This window comes from Chiloscyllium punctatum, chromosome 13 (assembly GCF_047496795.1).
Source record: "Chiloscyllium punctatum isolate Juve2018m chromosome 13, sChiPun1.3, whole genome shotgun sequence".
NCBI classification, from domain to species: domain Eukaryota; kingdom Metazoa; phylum Chordata; class Chondrichthyes; order Orectolobiformes; family Hemiscylliidae; genus Chiloscyllium; species Chiloscyllium punctatum.
Window position 1 is genome coordinate 101,400,420 of NC_092751.1, and position 19,542 is coordinate 101,419,961.

Below are 19,542 nucleotides of genomic sequence, written 5' to 3' on the forward strand. Positions count from 1 at the left end.
CTGGTTTGAGGGTTTACAAAAGGAGCTGTCACCCCATAGGTGGGGAAGTTTCCAAATCAGAGACACCAGGATTAGCCATTCTCAGCAGAGCGAGTGAGACACACCAACCAAGAAACTAGGGACTCAATATGTTACGACTTGTGCATAGAGTGGAGCATCAGGGACTACAAGAGTGGCCAAAGACAATTACCTTTTTGAGAAGAGGAACTGAACAGATTTCCCAAAAACAGAATTCCTTTTCTCTGCTGCATATGGTGCCGAGTGCCAGGCAGCTCAAACCAGAAACAGAACTTAACCACCTCCCATTGATATTCAATGGCATCATCTTTGTGGAGTGTCCCTACTATCAACACCTCAAGGGTTGCCAGTTTTTTATTTAGTAAACCAGATGGGTTTTTCCCACAATTAACAATGACTACACGGTCTTCATTAGATTTTTTTTTGTAAAACTGAATTTCCAATATCTGCCATGGTGGGATTTGAACCTGGGTCCCCAGAACATTACCTGGGTCTCAGGATGAATAGAAAGTGATAATACCATTATCTATCTAAACTCAATGTTGAGGAGCTGGTGTTGGACTGGGGTGTACAAAGTTAAAAATCACAACACCAGGTTATAGTCCAACAGGTTTATTTGGAAGCACTAGCTTTCAGAGCGCTGCTCCTTCATCAGGTAGCTGTAGAGCAGGATCATAAGACACAGAATTTATAGCAAAAGATTACAGTGTCATGCAACTGAAACAATATATTGAGCAAGATTGATTAGATTAGATTCCCTACAGTGTGGAAACAGGCCCTTTGGCCCAACAAGTCCACACCGACCCTCCGAAGAGTAACCCACCCAGTCCCATTTCCCACTGACTAATGCACCTAACACTATGGGCTATTTAGCACGGCCAATTCAACTGACCTGCACATCTTTGGACTGAGGGGGGAAACCGGAATACCCAGAGGACACCCACGCAGACATGGGGAGAATGTGCAAACTCCAGACAGTTGCCTGAGGCTGGAATCGAACCTGGGACCCTGATGCTGTGTGGCTGCAGTGCTAACCACTGAGCCACTGTTGCTGTTAAGTCTTTCATCTTTTAGAATGGGATGCAGGTTTCCGTTCATTGACATGTAAATCCAAGAACTTCTTTTCAGTCGCATTCTCAAGACAACTTAAGGTTTTATTTAAAAAAAGGTGCTCAGACAATGTATTAAAAGGTGTGAGGTTAGATTCTGTCTGTATCCCAATCTTGAATCAGACTGGTTCTACCTCCATGGATTGACTGCCTGCAGATTGCTATCTAGGCTTGACAAGTGTTCAACAACAAAAGGTTTCTCAAGTCACATTTGGCTCTATTGTTGGTCACCTTTAACATGACAAACTATTAAATTATGCACAGACCCCTCAGGTTATGAAACCTAAATCAGCAAAAGTACTTTTGCATTATTTGATAAGTCCCTCACCTGTGGCCGTTCATTCAAATGTAACATTGAAGGAGCTCGTGCAGTTTCCAAAGTTGATTTGACCGGATAAAAATAATCGGAGGGGCTCAGATGGCTTAAAAGTAAAAGATACTTCCATGACTTGCACCACAAACAAACATCACCAAAGCTGATATCAATACAACAGAAAAATGCTGGCAATACTCACTTGTTCAGGCAGCATCTGTAGAGAGGGAAGCAGGATTGACATTTCAGATTCTATTAAAAAAGTCACAGACTTGAAACGTCAACTGTTTCTCTCTCTCCACAGACGCTGCATGAGCAGCTGAGTGCTTCAAGCAGTTTTGTTTTTAATCCTGATATCAGGTTTGTGGTGGACCAGAGAGAAACACAATTAACCTTTCAGGTCTGTGACTTCTGTTAGAACTTGAAATGTCAATTCTGCTGCCCTCTCCACAGACACGGGCTAAACAACTCAAATATGTTCTGTCTTTACTTACTTAAATAAAAGTCCTACCAGAGCATAGGGCTGCTGTCTCATTAGAGAGTTTAACCCGAGTATCACCACACCTCAGGCAAGGAGAGAGATTGAGAATTACAGTCCTTTATGGTAACTTCAGCTGGCGTGGGAATTGAACCCATGCTGTTGGCATCACCCTGCTTTGCAAACCAACTGAGCTAACTGACCTCCCAATTACTTATAAACACATCAGCAGTACCCTACTGTTTGATAAAACCTATAACCCATAGCCTGTTTGACGCTGGATTGAACAGGATGAGAGCATACAAGCAAACCTCCAATTGATGGAGCAAATTTAAAAAGTTTTATGAAGTCTTTCAAAAGAGGATCAATTATCTTCATGGGATTTCCTCATGTTAAAGGTGGCATTTTCCAACAACAGTTTTGCAGTCAGATCTTGCTCCAGTTTAACTGAATAAATTTAGAGTACTGATGCATTTTAAAGCATGTCAGCAATCTTGAAGCTGTAAAGTAAATTATTCTACACTTCAAAAACAACACTCATTGCATAATGAATTTCTTGTGTTATTATGGCTTTGGTAATTCTCTATCAAGAGCCGCTTGTTGCAATGTAGCCTGACATTTCGCAAAATAAAGTCTTGCAATCTTCTTGAGGGATACAAAACAACTTCTGTGTTCCATCTATTACAGTAACTGCATTCTCAGTAGCACACCACAACAACAACTTGCATTGATATGGCACTTACAATGTGATACTGGAGCACCCAAGGCACATCACATAGGCTGCTACCAAGCAAAACCTAGCCCTGAACCCCGAATGAGATAGAAGAACATGCCACCAAAACCTTGGTCAAAGAGGGAGTTTTAATCTTCTGAAGAGTAGGGCAGCACGGGGGCTCAGTGGTTAGCACTGCTGCCTCACAGTGCCAGAGACCCGGGCTTGATTCCAGCCTCGGGCTACTGTCTGTGTGGAGTTTGCACACTCTCCCACGTGTCTGCGTGGGTTTCCTCTGGGTGCTCAGGTTTCCTCCCACAGTCCAAAGATGCGCAGGTCAGGTGAATTGGCCATGCTAAATTGCCCATAATGTTCAGGGACGTGTAGGCTAAGTGGATTAGCCATGGGAAACGCAGGGCGGGGTGGGAATAGGTCCGAGTGGGATGCTTTTCAGAGGGTTGGTCTGGACTCGATGGGCCGAATGACCTGTTTCCACACTGTGAAAGTCCCACCTTCTCAACCTCCGCTCTCACTTGAGACACTGTGACCTTCAGATTAAATCACCACTAACCATCCATCTCTCTCGCTCTCTCTGATGCGAGAGCAGCCCTACACTCTGGAAAGGTGATTGTACCTTTATCTTTACTTTCTTTGCAGTCTCTCTAGAAACAGTTTGCCGCTCCATAAGAAGCTCATCTCAGCCACTGGACAAAAACAAACCAGAAAAGAACTACAGATGCTGTAAATCAGAACGAAAAAAAAAGAAACTGCTGAAAAATCCTCAGCAGGTCTGGCAGCATCTGTGGAGGGAAATCAGAGTTAACGTTCCAGGTCCGGTGACCTTTCTTCAAAACCACTCTGCTGAGTTTTTCCAGCAATTTCTGTTTTTGTTACATCAGTTGGACCCCAATTCCAAAATGGAGAGAAAACAGAGTTAAACTGAGGTCGAGACAGGTCAAAAGGAACATCCAAACCCGCATTTCTTAAAAATCATTTAAAAATCAGGCTGGGCTGGTTTATTGCCTGCCCCTAGTTGCCCCTTGAGAAGGTGGGGGTGAGCTGCCTTCTCGAACCGCTGCAGTCCACCTGCTGTGGGTTGACCCACAATGCCATTAGGGAGGGAATTGCAGGATTTGGATCCAGTGACAGTGAAGGAATGATGATGTATTTCCAAATCAGGAAAGTGAGTGGCCTGGAGGGGAACTTGAAGGTGGTGGTATTCCCTTGTATATGCTGACTTTGTCCTTCTAGATGGAAGTAATTGTGGGTTTGGAAGGTGCTGACTCTGAGCACATTTGGTGATTTTCTGCAGCGCATCTTGTAGATGGTACACACTGCTGCTACTGAGCAGCGATAGTGGAGGGGGGGGGGGGGGTGGAGGGGGGGAGGTGGGGAGTGAGTGCCTGTGGATGTGGTGCCAATCAAGTGGGTTGCTTTGCCCTGGATGGTGTCAAGGAGCTGCACTCATCCAGGCAAGTGGGTAATATTCCACCACACTCCTGACTTGTGCCTTGTAGGTGGTGGACAGGCTTTGGGGAGTCAGGAAGTGAGTTACTCACTGCAGTGTTCCTCGCCTCTGCCTGCTCTTGTAGTCACTGTATTTATGGGGCGAGTCCAGTTGAGTTTCTGGTCAATGATAACCCCCAGGATCTTGATAGTGGGGGATGTAGTTATGGTTGAACAATAATTCTGTACAAAAAAGGGACTTTCTTTGTCACCCAATTTTTGTGGGCAGTGACAGGGTATGAGTAATGAGGAATATTACATCACGTTGGAGACATCACATCCCACACAAGTCGTGTTACAAACTAAAGCACAGCCTCAACAACAAGAGGTCCTGTTTTAACCAAACTCACTGCACATTTCTTTTTAGAAAAATCAAAGTAAAATCTACTTGTGAGAAAAGTTTCTAAAGCAGACTGCACACTGCACTAAAAATTCATTTGGATGTTTCAGAAAGAAAGTCAGCCATTGATTTAGACGCAATAGACAATCACAGCAGTGAAGTCACTCAGGGAGGGGGCTGGGTGAAAGTGTTTAATCAAACTTTTAGCAGGATTTGCGAGCACGTGAACAGTTGACTTTCGACTCTCTGCCAGAAATGTGCGTGTGGTTAGGCAAGATGCAATCAGATGGACCCATGATAAGCAGTTTCTCAGTCATCAGCTAACAAGATCACTTTAAATATACAATTCCCACCCCACCCCCAACACACACACACAGAGTTGCTTTTACTGTACAATATGATCAGTTGCTGTCACATGCGGACCCTGGATCCTTGGAAGTCAGCTGGCCCACAATGGCAAGCAACAGTCATTTCCTGCACAGCAAGATCTCACAAACAGCAATTTACATGAAGAGAGAAAGAGAGAGAAAGAGAGAGAAAGAGAGAGAAAGAGAGAGAAAGAGAGAGAAAGAGAGAGAAAGAGAGAGAAAGAGAGAGAAAGAGAGAGAGAGAGAGAAAGGGAGAGAGAGAGAGAAAGGGAGAGAGAGAGAGAAAGGGAGAGAGAGAGAGAAAGGGAGAGAGAGAGAAAGGGAGAGAGAGAGAGAAAGGGAGAGAGAGAGAGAAAGGGAGAGAGAGAGAGAAAGGGAGAGAGAGAGAGAAAGGGAGAGAGAGAGAGAAAGGGAGAGAGAGAGAGAAAGGGAGAGAGAGAGAGAAAGGGAGAGAGAGAGAGAAAGGGAGAGAGAGAGAGAGAAAGGGAGAGAGAGAGAGAAAGGGAGAGAGAGAGAGAAAGGGAGAGAGAGAGAGAAAGGGAGAGAGAGAAAGGGAGAGAGAGAAAGGGAGAGAGAGAAAGGGAGAGAGAGAAAGGGAGAGAGAGAAAGGGAGAGAGAGAAAGGGAGAGAGAGAAAGGGAGAGAGAGAAAGGGAGAGAGAGAAAGGGAGAGAGAGAAAGGGAGAGAGAGAAAGGGAGAGAGAGAAAGGGAGAGAGAGAAAGGGAGAGAGAGAAAGGGAGAGAGAGAAAGGGAGAGAGAGAAAGGGAGAGAGAGAAAGGGAGAGAGAGAAAGGGAGAGAGAGAAAGGGAGAGAGAGAAAGGGAGAGAGAGAAAGGGAGAGAGAGAAAGGGAGAGAGAGAAAGGGAGAGAGAGAAAGGGAGAGAGAGAAAGGGAGAGAGAGAAAGGGAGAGAGAGAAAGGGAGAGAGAGAAAGGGAGAGAGAGAAAGGGAGAGAGAAAAAGAGAGAGAGAGAAAGAGAGAGAGAAAGAGAGAAAGAGAGAGAGAGAGAAAGAGAGAGAGAGAGAAAGAGAGAGAAAGAAAGAGAAGAAAAGGAAGAAAAGGAAGAAAAGGAAGGAAGAAAGGAAGAAAGGAAGAAAGGAAGAAAGGAAGAAAGGAAGAAAGGAAGAAAGGAAGAAAGGAAAGAAAGGAAGAAAGGAAAGAAAGGAAGGCAGGCAGAGAAGTAGACCCACCGTACAGAGACACACCCCACAGGGAGGTACTGAAGGTTCAAGGAATTCTTTTCACAATGAGTGATCTTTGATGAGGAGCTGTTGCACACTGTACCATGATGTTAAACCAACAATGGGCAAAGGTGCGAGTTTCCACCCCCAGATCAGTGCATGGAGTAACTCCCAAACACATGGTGTTGCTGAAGAGGCTACAGAACAAAATAAAACCCCTGCTTCTCAATCTGAAAACAAACCGCTGTGTGCTTCCCCCAGCAGCTCATCACGAGACAGTGCCAGTGGGAGGTAGACATAGATGTAAGAACGATACCAGGGGGCATGTCATCCAACATCCTCACCTGGCCATTCCTGCATCCTCAATGCTGTCCAATCCTGCAAGCCCCCATTTCATAACATTTCCCCCCCACCCCCCCTGCACTGAGCCAGAATCTAAATCCCTCCTTCCCAGGACAATTACTGCTGACCTTGCTTGTATCACCAACTTCCTGTAATTTTTTTTTAAATAATGAAATGGCAGTGACTTCTAACAGCAGCAGACTGGTTAAAAAGAGACATGGGACATACAGTCAGAGTCACAGGAGATGTACAGCATGGAGACAGACCCTTCGGTCCAACTTGTCCATGCTGACCAGATATCTTAACCTAATCTAGTCCCATTTGCCATCATTTGGCCCATATCCCTCTAAACCCTTCCTATTCATATACCCATCCAAATGCCTCTTAAATGTTGTAATTGTACCAGCCTCTACCACTTCCTCTGGCAGCTCATTCCTGTGTGAAAAGGTTGCCCCTTAGGTCTCTTTTACATCTTTCCCCTCTCACCCTAAACCTACACCCTTTAATTCTGGACTCCCCGACCCCAGGGAAAAGACCATGTCTATTTATCCCATCCATGCCCCTCATGATTTTATAAACCTCTACAAAGTCAAAACTGGCATCAAATAAAACTTTCAAGTTCAGAGGATTTCCTCCCCCTCCACTCAGAGATAACTTATTGCTTCGTGTTCGCAAATCACCAGAAACATCGCGCTCAGCAATTTTACAAACTGGAATAGAAACTCTGGGCACCTCCAACTCAACTGCGGATGACATGCAAATAAAGTGTTTCGACAGCTTGCTTACAAAACTGTACCTTAGTGATTGATGAATCACACGCTTGTTTATTTATTTAATCTTAAAAACAGAGGAGGGGGGAGGCACTGGTATAGTGGTAATATCACTGGGCCAGGAACCTCAAACTAACGTTCCTGGGATATTTGAAACACAGAAAAATCGGTGCAGTATGAGGCTATTCGGCCCTTCGAGCCTGCATCACCATTCAATATGATCATGGCTGACCATGCAATCTCAGTATCTCATTCCCCCTCTCTTCACTAACCCATCATCCCTTTAGCCACAAGTGGGCCACGCCCAGCTCGCTCTTGAATATATCTTATGAACTGACCCCCAACAGTTTCCTGTGGGCTAGAATTTCACAGGTTCACAACTCTCTGGGTGAAGAAATTCTTCCTCATCTCAGTCCTGAATGGCTTACCCCTTCTCCTTAGATTGTGACCCCTAGTTCTGGACTTCCCCGACATTGGGAACATTCTTCCTACATCTAGCCTGTCCAGTCCCATCAGGACCTTTGAAATCAGTAAATATTCTGGATGACCATGTCAATCACTGTATGCACTCTAAGTCACTAGGGCAGCACGGTGGCTCAGTTGGTTAGTACTGCTGCTTCACAGCACCGGGGATCTGGGTTCGATTCCACCCTCAGGTGACTGTCCATGTGGAGTTTACACATTCTCCCACTGTCTGTGTGGGTTTCCTCTGGGTGCTCCAGTTTCCTCCTGCAGTCCAAAGATGTGCAGTTTAGGTGGACTGGCCAAGGAAAATTGCCCATAGCGTTCAGGGACGTGTAAGTTAGATGCATCAGCCATGGGAATAATGCAGGGTTTCAAGGTCTGGGTGGGACTCTCTACAGAGGGTTGGTGTGGAATTGTTTCCATGCTGTAGGGATTCTATGGTAATTCTAAAACTAATGTCCTTTAGGAAGGAAATCTGCCATCCTTACCGGGTCTAGCCCACATGTGACTCCAGACCCATGGTAATATGGTTGCTGGTTGGCTGAAACAGTCAAAGCCAATTATGGATGGGTAATAGGTAAAAATTCCCAGTGAAGGGCTTTTGCCCAAAACATTGATTTTCCTGCTCCTCAGATACTGCCTGCCCTGCTGTGCTTTTCCAGCCCCACACTCTTGGCTCTTATCTCCAACATCTGCAGTCCTCACTTTCGCCATGGGTAAATATTGACCATGCCATCAAAGAATTTTTTTTTTAAATTGGATTTGACACTAATGCCACTTGCCTCTCAGATGGGAAGTGGAAAGGACAACGTTTTGGGCTGCATGCCCGGGACCAGGGGAGTGAGTGGGTAACCTTTGAGACACCGCAATAAATTGCAAACTAGTGCCAAACCCTTTTAAATCAGAAGCAACCCAGTAATTCACAGGCAAGAGACTGTGCTGCAATAGGTGACAGACCAGACCAGGAACCTCTGGCTGATGACAATAAATAACACCTGAAGCAACTAACACAGCATCTCTGTTACCATCTTTTTTTACCGTGGGAGCTCTCCCCTCTGCATTCATACAGTTCTAGAGATGCACAGCGTCAGGTGTTAAGGGAGTGACCAGGCATCAATGAGGGTTTCACCAATTTCCTCATTTTCCCCTCCCTCCACCTTACTCTAGTTCCAACCTTCCAGCTCAGCACTGTCCACATGACCCACCCCATTTGTCCATCTTCCTTCCCACCTATCAGCTCCACCCTCCCCTCCGACCTAACACCTTTATCCCCATCTCCATCCACACTCAGCTACCTTCCCCCAGCCCCAACCCCCTCCCATTTATCTCACCACCCTGGAAGCTCCCTGCCTCATTCCTAATGAAGGGCTTTTGCCCAAAACGTCGATTCTCCTGCTCCTTGGATGCTGCCTGACCTGCTGTGCTTTTCCAGCATCACACTCAACAGATATCCTAACCTATCCCATTTGCCAGCATTTGGCCCATATCCCTCTAAGCCCTTCCTATTCATATATCCATCCAGGTGCCTTTTAAATGCTGTAATTGTACCAGGCTCCACCACTTCCTCTGGCAGCTCATTCCATACACCCTTTGATCATTCACAGTTTGGTGGGTTCACAGATGCCATTGGATTGCTGGTCATACTGGAGTTTGCCAGCCCTAATTGGCACCAGGATCATAAAACAGGTCCACAAACTGCTTTACTCAAAGAGACAAGCCTGAGGTTTACTAGCTGTCAGCCCGACATCGTCCCTTCCATCACAGACCACTGGGTATCGATTAAACTCCTCCTGACTCGGGATCAATGAAAGAACCCATATCTATACAGAGTGTACCTACACGACATGGTAGCTCAGTGGTTAGCACTGCTGCCTCACAGCGCCAGGGACCCAGGTTCGATTCCAGCCTCGAGCGATTGTCCATGTAAACTTTGCAAACTCTCCCTGCGTCTGTGTGGGTTTGTTCCCACAGTCACAAAGATGTGCAGGTTAGGTGGATTGGGCATGGGAAATTGTCCTTAGTGACCAGGGATGTTGATTAGCCATGGTGGGGGGGGGATGCTCTTTGGAGGTTTCGTGTGGACTCGACTGGCTAAATGGCCTGCTTCCACACTGTAGGGATTGTATTCTATGATTCTAGCCAATGGAGCACTAGAAGTGCAAAAAAGGTAAAGTTGCCATTGTCTTATTGGACCATAGGGCTACTCTCAGAGATGACTGTTGGGGTTAACTGTGCCTCAGGTGAAGGGAGAGGTGGAGAAGGTGAGTCCTTCATGCTGACCTCAGGCAGTGAAGGGAAATTGAACCCACGTTGTTGGTGTCACTCTGCATCGCAAACCAGCCGTCCAGCCAAACAAATCAGCTAACCAACTCCCCCATTCTCTCGAATTGGACTCACCACTGCAACGCAGAACAGTTCAAACTGTGGGCTGGAGAAACTTTTCAGGGGAGGGTGGCAAGAGAAAGCGTGAAAATATCAAGCAAAAGACAGACAGCGCGAGACGGATTTGGTACGAGTCGTGAGACATACGAAGGGCTGACCCGTCGCACCGAGGGAGTGGGCACAGTGAAGCTCTGGGAGCTACATGAACATCACCAGCTAATTCCTACTGTTACAGAGTTAGAACTAGGTAAAAACAATGACTGTAGATGCTGGAAACCAGAGTCTAGATTAGAGTGGCACAGGAAAAGCACAGCAGTTCAGGCAGCATCCGAGGAGCAGTAAAATTGACGTTTCGGACAAAAGCCCTTCATCAGGAATACAGGCAGAGAGCCTGAAGGGTGGAGAGATAAGTGAGAGGAGGGTGGGGATGGGGAGAAAGTAGCATAGAGTACATTAGGTGAGTGGGGGAGGGGATGAAGGTGATAGGTCGGGGACGGGGGAGGGAGGAGTGGATAGGTGGAAAAGAAGATAGGCAGGTAGGACAAGTCATGGGGACAGTGCTGAGCTGGAAGTTTGGAACTGGGGTGAGGTGGGCGGGGTGGGGGGGGGGGGGGGGGTTTGGTGGGAAAGGGGAAATAAGGAAACTGTTGAAGTCCACATTGATGCCCTGGGGTTGAAGTGTTCCGAGGCGGAAGATGAGGCGTTCTTCCTCCAGGCGTCTGGTGGTGAGGGAGCAGCGGTGAAGGAGGCCCAGGACCTCCATGTCCTCGGCAGAGTGGGAGGGGGAGTTGAAATGTTGGGCCACGGGGCGGTTTGGTTGATTGGTGCGGGTGTCCCGGAGATGTTCCCTAAAGCGCTCTGCTAGGAGGCGCCCAGTCTCCCCAATGTAGACTGACCACCCACCTTATTAAAAAGAGGCAAATTCCATAAATTTCACTTAAATACCTAAACTCAAAGACAGGCTCTTTAAACAATGTTTGGCCCAGCTCTTGAGTATTATATAAGATTACAATTTAAATGATGGTGGCTAATGAATGATTACTAATCCATTTGAAAGTGGGATACTTGACCAAACAAAAAGGTTTTAAGCATCACTGACAAAGGAAACACCCCAGCTAAATTTGTGCACAGCCAGATCCCACAAACAGCAAGCAATAGAGATGAGGTAATCAGTTTCAGTCTCTTTGGTTGGGAGATCAATACTTGACCTAAACACAAAAGGGGAGGGGTGTGTGGGGGGGCAGTCCTGCATATTTTCACAAGAGTGCCACGATTGGGGGTCCAGCAGAAAGGGTACAGAATTGTAAGTTAGCAAGACCCAGTCGAGCACCCTGACGGAACCCTTGGAGAGATCAGATCGCATCACATCTGCAAGAGATTACACCTGAAACAGTCCTGGATCAGCGTGACTCAACTACTCACGGTGGAAACCGCTGAGTCATTAGGGAAACTGCCGTTATGCTAAAAGTTAACCTAAAGTACATTGCTAAAAGTATATTGCAAACCTAGTCGAGAAGTTCTCCCACAAAACATCGTCTTCCTGAACTCACCGACATTTAACCAAGCAACAGAAGGTGCAAACAATCTTCCACACAGTCAGTCCCAGCACAACTGCAGATGTTTGTAAGATTAGAAGGGGTTTGAGCATAAGTAGACCATTCCACCCTTCGAGTCCGTTCTGCTAGAAAAACATGGCTAATCGGAACGTGGTCTTAAATTCACTTTCATAGAATCCCTACAGTGTGGAAACAGGCTCTTCGGTGCAACAAGGCCACACCGATGCTCCGAAGAGTAATCCACTCAGACCCATTCCCTTACCCTATTGCTCTACATTTCCTGCTGACCAATGCATCTAATCTACACATTTCCAGACACTGTGCGCAATGTCCCATGGCCAATCCACCTGACCTGCACATCTTCGGACTGTGGGAGGAAACCGGAGCACCCACAGGAAACCGATGCAGACACAGGGATAATGTGCAAACTCCACACAGACAGTCGCCCGAAGGTGGGTCCCTGGTGCTGTGATGACATCACCCCTAAACTCCATCGAAACAAGAAGCTCCTCGAGTCCATTTCGAGTTTGTGATCCTTTTCTTTTTGAACTGCCCCATCACCCAGTTCTAGATTCAAGGAAACATATTATTTCGAGGGACTTGACAATATATTTCAATAAGATTACCTCTCCTTCTTCTAAGCTCCAACGTGCACAGACTCAAAATCGGGCTTTCCTTTCTGGACTGCCCCTTCCATTCCAGAAATGAGTCAAGTCAGTTTCCTCGGAATTACAAGCATATCCTTGCTTAAGTAAGGGACCAAAACTGCACATGTAGTCTGGACATTAAAGATCCTCTACAGAGGCAACAACACTTGCTTATTTTTTCTTTACTCCATCCCCTTATCCCAATAAAAAACAACATTTAATTTGCCTTCCAAATTAACTTGCTGTTGCTGCACACACTAACTTTTTCAGATTCGTGTGCAGGAAACCCATTACCCTCTGCACCTCATGGTTCTGCATGTATCTCTGCATTTAAATAATAAGTACGGCTCTGTTCTACTACTCTGCTCCCACGACGGACAAGCTCACTTTATACTCAGGCTTCTGCCCCACTCACCTGACTTTCTGTAACCCCCTTGCAATTTGCTTACAACACAGGTAGTACTGACTCGCTGCAGTGTGCCTTTGGAAGCTGATTGCAATGCACAGCTAATCCCGCCGCCCCACTCCCTCCTGAACCTACACCTTCCTCTGTTTCAAGCATTTCTCTGGTTTTCCCCTTAGGGCGATACTCCATTGCTCTCTCGCTCTCCGCTGTGGCCAAATAGAATCTCCACATTCCTAAAATGTTTGACATGAATTTGACAAACCGAACTCATCGTGTAAATGCATCAGCGCAGATCAAATGCGTACTTTAAAAAGGCCAATTACATACAAACATATCAATTAAGAGACGCTGGCCATTTGGCCCTTCAAGATTGCTCAGCCATTCAATCAAAAAAGTGAAGGAGAGTCTCTGGGTCCGAAATGTTAACTCTGCTTTTTCTCCATGGATGCTGCCAGACTTGCTGAGCTCTTCCAGCAATTTCTGTTTTTGTTGCAACCATTAATCTATTTCGTTCTGGGTGCCACAGTCCTACCTAAGCAGACTTAATGTGAACCCATATTACTTGTTCTCACTGACTTCAGATGATAACGCACCAGATGGATAGAAATAACCTAGGCACCTCAGACCTGACAGCATGGAGGAGAACTCACTTCTCTTTCAGAGCTCTGTTGTTAAACCTAAATGCAGCAGGTGAGATTTCCTCCCATCTTCACTTTGCAAATCTTAGATCTAAATCTAGAGCAACCCCCCCCAGTAAACAAACTAACCACTGCCACGAGTTAAAGAGAGTCTCCCACTCCATTTCCATATACTTTTTCATCGACCTGGCCTCCGGGCCCAGAGGTAGAGATAGTATCACAAGGACTCACTCCAGTCCACTTATACAACGTCAAAACTGCTAAAGTCTGGATGAAATATGCATAATTACATTCGCGTCACTAAGATTCAGGAAAATTCAAAATGGTGATGAATTAAAGTATCGCTGTCAAGTTTCAATCGTTTCTCTTTCGATAGTAACTGGCTGATAATACACCAGGTTGGCCCAATAGCAATTCTGAGCCCTACAATGTTCTCTAGAATTACAACAAGTGGTCTTAGTCTTTGTAGGCGTCAGCCATTCCTTTCTCAGTCACCCTCTACTGCATGACTTCAGACTAAATCTTTACAGACACAAATCCTATGACCTCAAGTGAACTACTTGCCTCTGACATAACATAGTTTTCAATTTAAACAAAACTGCTTTGAAATAGTTTAAATCAGCAACACAGAACCTTTATGTGTAATTAAAAGGATATGCTTACACTATTTTGAAGCACAACAATTTCTGTAGCCTCAATTTATTTTATAAAATGAGTAAAACTATTAACTACATTTATTATTTCTCCAGTGTCAAATACCATTGCATTGGTATAATTCACAAACAAAATTTCAGCCAAAACAGCAATAAGACCTAGTGCTCCCTCAATAATGTGCACAGAGAAATGCAACGTTTTAGAAGGAATCAATTTTGATTTCATCAAAAATTGTTTATACTCTATCAGATACTTCTTAGTGATAGCTTTGACTGCATTTGGACAAGAGAAAGCGAGAAAGGAAGAAAAAGAGAGGAAAAAAAAACAGAGACTCACAAACATAATCATGAATATCAAAACAGAAATTTGTTGGAAAAACCCAGCAGGTCTGGCAGCAGCTGTGGAGAGAAATCAGAGTCAATGTTTCGAATCCAATGACCCTTCCTCAGAATTTAGTTCACTGGACTCCAAGGGTCACTGGATCTGAAACGTTAATTCTGATTTCTCTCCATGGATGCTGGCAGACCTGATGAGCTTTTCCAGCAATTTCCATTTTTAGCTTCCGATCGACAAAATTGGAGGTGTAGAGGACAGCGAAGAGGGTTACCTCAGATTACAACAGGATCTGGACCAGATGGGCCAATGGGCTGAGAAGTGGCAGATGGAGTTTAATTCAGATAAATTCAAGGTGCTGCATTTTGGGAAAGCAAATCTTAGCAGGACTTATACACTTCATGGTAAGGTCCTAGGGAGTGTTGCTGAACAAAGAGACCTTGGAGTGCAGGTTCATAGCTCCTTGAAAGTGGAGTCGCAGGTCGATAGGATAGTGAAGGCGGCGTTTGGTATGCTTTCCTTTATTGGTCAGAGTATTGAGTACAGGAGTTGGGGGGTCATGTTGTGGCTGTACAGGACATTGGTTAGGCCACTGTTGGAATATTGCGTGCAATTCTGGTCTCCTTCCAATCGGAAAGATGTTGCGAAACTTGAAAGGGTTCAGAAAAGATTTACAGGAATGTTGCCAGGGTTGGAGGATCTGAGGTACAGGGAGAGGTTGAACAGGCTAGGGCTGTTTTCCCTGGAGCGTCGGAGGCTGAGGGATGACCTTATAGAGGTTTACAAAATTATGAGGTGCATGAATAGGGTAAATAGGCAAAGTCTTTTTCCTGGGGTCGGGGAGTCTAGACCTAGAGGGCATAGGTTTAGGGTGAGAGGGGAAAGATATAAAAGAGACCTAAGGTGCAACTTTTTCACGCAGAGGGTGGTACATGTATGGAATGAGCTGCCAGAGGGAGTGGTGGAGGCTGGTACAATTGAAACATTTAAGAGGCATTTGGATGGGTATATGAATAGGAAGGGTTTGGTGGGATATGGGCCGGGTGCTGGCAGGTGGGACTAGATTAGGTTGGGATATCTGGTCGGCATGGACGGGTTGGACTGAAGAGTTTGTTTCCATGCTGTACATCTCTATGATCCTAAGACAGCATTCGCAGTTCTGTTTTCACAAATCATTTACAACCTGTGTTATAATATTATGTTGCTGTGATGCTCCGTCTCTATAATACAATCAACAGCTAGGGGACAGAAAAAAAGACAACTATTCTCAATATCCAACTTTCATATATCAAGTAGTAAAAACCCTGTCTCCCAAACATGCTATCTAAGCACTCACTTAAACATGACAGGATTCAAATTATGCAGGAACCATATAATTAATAAATCCCAACTTCCAGCAACAGTTTAGCCCAGATATTTCTAAGAAGCAAAATCTGCCTGGAATAACTTTGTGCACAGGTACTGTCAATCTACACACGCTTTTAAAAGATATCTCCAATCTGGTTGCTATTCAGGTGACACTCACTGCACAAATTATTGTGCAAAACAGTCCAACCATCCACTGGAAGAATCCAGCCCAGCCTTTTGTTTCTATATTCACTCCTGCATCCACCTCTGCATTACCCTCAAGCATTATCCTCCAACGTCAAAATCATTTCTGGCCCAGGGTAGGTGTCCAACAAGGAAAGCCACAATTTGGCTTTGGTTACAAAGACATCAGGTATCCCCCCCCCAACATTCTCATTTTGTTTTCTTTATTCAAGCACAGGAAGAGGGTGTCGCTGGTTATGCAGCATTTATTGCCCACCCCCATTGACTCTTAACTACCCTCTGGGCAATCACATTACTGTGTGTCTGGAGTCACATGTAGGCCAGATCAGGTAAGGATGGCAGTTTCCTTCTCTCAAGGACATCAGTGAACCCAGATGGGTTTCACTGACAATTGGCAATGGATTTATGGTCATCATTAGACTCTTATTTCCAGATATTTATTGAATTCAAATTCCAAAATCTGCCGTAGCAGGACTTGAACCCAGGTCCCCTGAACATTACCTGGGTCTCTGGATTAACAGTCCGACGATAATACCACTAGGCCATTGCCTTGCCTTTAATGGAGTAATTCCATCTCGAGGCATGTCACAGGTACATTGACAAAGTGTGACACAAACGGGCAGGTGCTGGACAAAGAGTTTAATGGAGTGTTTTAAAAAAGGAAGACAGAGATTTAAGGAGGCATACTAAATTATAAAAATCAGGGATAGGCAGGATACCAGAACGTGTATCTCAGGTTACAGAGATACAAAGAGACAAGGGCCTGGAGCATCTTGAACATGAGCGTTGTATAACAGAAGCATTGTCAGATCTGGCAGCAAGGTAAGTGGAAGCATGGGACTTGGTGTGATCCAGAAGATGCGCAAACCTTCAGATTGATGAAAAAGGTGGGTGAGGTGGTGGTAATTGGGCTGGTTAGGAGAACATTAAAGTAGGCTATAGACAAATGGTAGCAAAGCACAAAGTAGGTTTGTATGCTGATGGAATGGAAAGAGCATCCACTTCACAGGGCAAAAAAAAACTTATCACTAACAAAAGCCACGCAACAACTTATCCAATTCAATATATACACAGTTTTCAACAGCGAATATGAAGAAACATTGAGAGTCTACAAATGAATTTGTCCCTGGTGTAATCCTGCATGGCACTAAAAATGGCAGTTATCCAGGAAATGTTGCAATAATGTTCTCTGAAGAAATCCATAAATGCATGGTAATGGGTAGGTCGCAGGAACACATGCAAACATTGGACTGTTACAGCACGGGCCTCAAAACAGTACACCACTCAAAATGGACTCTCAGAGTCCCAATGTCCCAAACATTCACATTTCCCCAAAACAAAAATCAACCAGTCACACAGTTATTATTACAATCCAGCATTAAATATCAGTCTTTTTTTTTGCTGAAACAGGAGATGTACCAGTTACAAAGGCATGCTTTAATCAAGTTTAGACCCTCCCTGTTCGGTTCTGGATCCTGCTCAGAAGGCTAGTTCCACATTAAAACAAGGTTATCAAGATGTTGTTCTGTGTAAAAGTTTGTGCAGATAGCAGGGACTGTATTGTAAGAGAGCTGGGGCCAGAGGGGTGTTTACACCGAAATACTGCATCTGTTTTGAGCCTTGCTAAAAAAAAAACTTAGGTTAAGTTAAAGATAGTGAAATACTACAAGGAAAATAAGAGCTACCAAGGACACTTGATTGTTACGTTTTTACAATGGCTCACCTTTGATCTTAACAGTTGGTGAATTGGGGCCAGCAGACTGCTTCCTCCACCCTCGCCAGTTCTGACACAAGCTCTCTGCCTCAGATATGAAGGAGCAGAGAGAATCCTCCTCAAACCGGTCACTGTCTTCAAAGGAAAATCTCTCGCCATCCTCCCACTCTGCAAACATTAGTTCCATCACATTGACAGTGGCAGGAATGATCCAAAGAAAGCAGTCAAGGTGTGTAAAGGAATCCAAGCTCGCAGGCACTTGGGAACAATAGACTTGTACACAATTCCTTGGGTTCAGGGGCCTTCGAATTGACTCAACTTCCTCACATTTAAGTCGATTTCCGAAACAGCCCTGGTGTCCCCTTTAAGTGGAAATGGCCTCTTGTCATTCATTCGGGTATCCAACCCTTTGGATAAATGAGTCAAACAAATTCTGCATTCCAAATTTCCCACTGAAATAAACAAAACCTCCAAAAGAGAATTTAAAACATCTTCAAGAGACAGATCCTTTTTTTTCTTGATGTTGTGGCTATGGACAGCAATCAGTTTGGTGTCCCTTTTGTTCCCTTTACAGGCACACGCTCTCTCTCGGCTGAAGAATGTTGGTGGGGGGTGGGGGGGTGGAGGAGTTGGTGAAGAGAAGAGAGATACAAAAGTCACCTCCAGTCAATCCTCGGAAACCTGAAACAACAAAAGGGTAGATTTCAAAATAAAATAACTCGTATTTTCTCCCCCTCCCCCCCAAGGGGAAAATATGGTTAGAGTGAGGGCATGCACAGAGCCTGAAATTTTGCTGTTGCTTCTCTCCTTCTGGGCAAAATTGTCCTTGACCAGTGAATGTGGTTTGGGAAAAGAGAGAGGGAGACAGAGACAGACACACAGAGAGAAGGGGAATCCCACCCCCTTCCCATGAAATGGCAACAATAAGGGCGCTGGCAACAAATGTGTCAATTTCAGCTGCAAATAGAACGGGGAACCCCCCCCCTTTCATGTAGCAAACTTCAAACCCAGGCAGATCCCCTCTCCCCTCTGCCAGAGAGAACAGGGGGCAGGCACACACAAAAAGAAAGTTGACACACGGAAACAATTACGAAGCAAAATTTAAAATAAAAATCCCCGACGGTGACGATAAGGAATCACCAAAACGCAGAGAGCCGGGAGCTGTTTCTCACAGTTTCTGTTATTGTTTGAGAACACCCCCCTTCTCTCTCTCTCTCTCTCTCTCTGAGTGTCCTCTCTAAACATGGATACTTCACCTGGGTCAGTCATCAGCTGTTGGCTACTTCCGTTTCCATCACATGATTTCTCTCTCTCTCTCTTTTTTGCACAGGCTGAGAATTGAATGGCTCTGAAATTGATCAGCCCCTTCTCTGTGTGTGTGTGTCCTGTCAGCCCTTTGTTGCAAAGGCAAGAGGGTAACGCAGCAGCATACAGACAAAATAAAAACACCCCTCACCAACCTCTTTAGATCCTGATCTTCCTTTCTCTTTGCTAAGATTGTATGTATGTGTGTGTATATATATATATATATAAACGACCTCTAACCCGGGTACTTCCTATACGTAAAAGGAAATGAGAGTCTGACGCTTGGACACTTTTGACAGCACGCTTTCCCTCTCGCTCTCTCTCTCTCTCTCTCTCTAAGTAATGCAGCCTTGCAAAAGTGGGAGGGAGCAGAAAGAGCAAAAAAAAGGACTCCCCCACCCCAGTTCACGTCTCCTTTCCTACTCAAGCCTGCTTTACAACACAACGAAAAGAAATTAGCGAGGGGAAAGCCAATGCTATGCTCCCACCCACTTGCCCAATCTGGTCATGAGCTGAGTGGTTCATGGTTAGAGGTGACCACATAGAGTAATAGAGATGTACAGCGCGGAAACAGACCCTTCGGTCCAACCCGTCCATGCTGACCAGATATCCCACCCCAATCTAGTCCCACCTGCCATAGCCTGATCCATATCGCTCCAATCCCTTCCTATTTGCATACCTACAGTTTCAGTCTTGGTACCATCAAATCTCCATTCATTTTTTTCTTAATGGAGAAGTTTTGTTTGACCTTACACCC

General features: G+C 45.2%; 1 protein-coding gene across 5 annotated transcripts in view; it reads right to left on the reverse strand.

Moving 5' to 3' along the window:
* Nucleotides 1-18,968, reverse strand: part of zswim8 (zinc finger, SWIM-type containing 8) — a 199,969-nt gene extending 181,001 nt beyond the window's left edge. For 2 of the 5 annotated variants that reach the window (XM_072583455.1, XM_072583459.1), the window contains exons 1-2: nt 18,653-18,738; nt 17,490-18,161 (exon numbers count right to left, since the gene is read on the reverse strand). In XM_072583455.1, the coding sequence (XP_072439556.1) occupies nt 17,490-17,667 (178 nt within the window). In that variant the 5' untranslated portion in view covers nt 17,668-18,161; nt 18,653-18,738. Of the gene's footprint in view, nt 1-17,489; nt 18,162-18,620; nt 18,904-18,940 lie in introns of those variants that run through there. The other 3 variants (XM_072583458.1, XM_072583456.1, XM_072583457.1) reach the window with 3 other exon arrangements.
* Between the last annotated feature and the right edge of the window lie 574 nt (nt 18,969-19,542).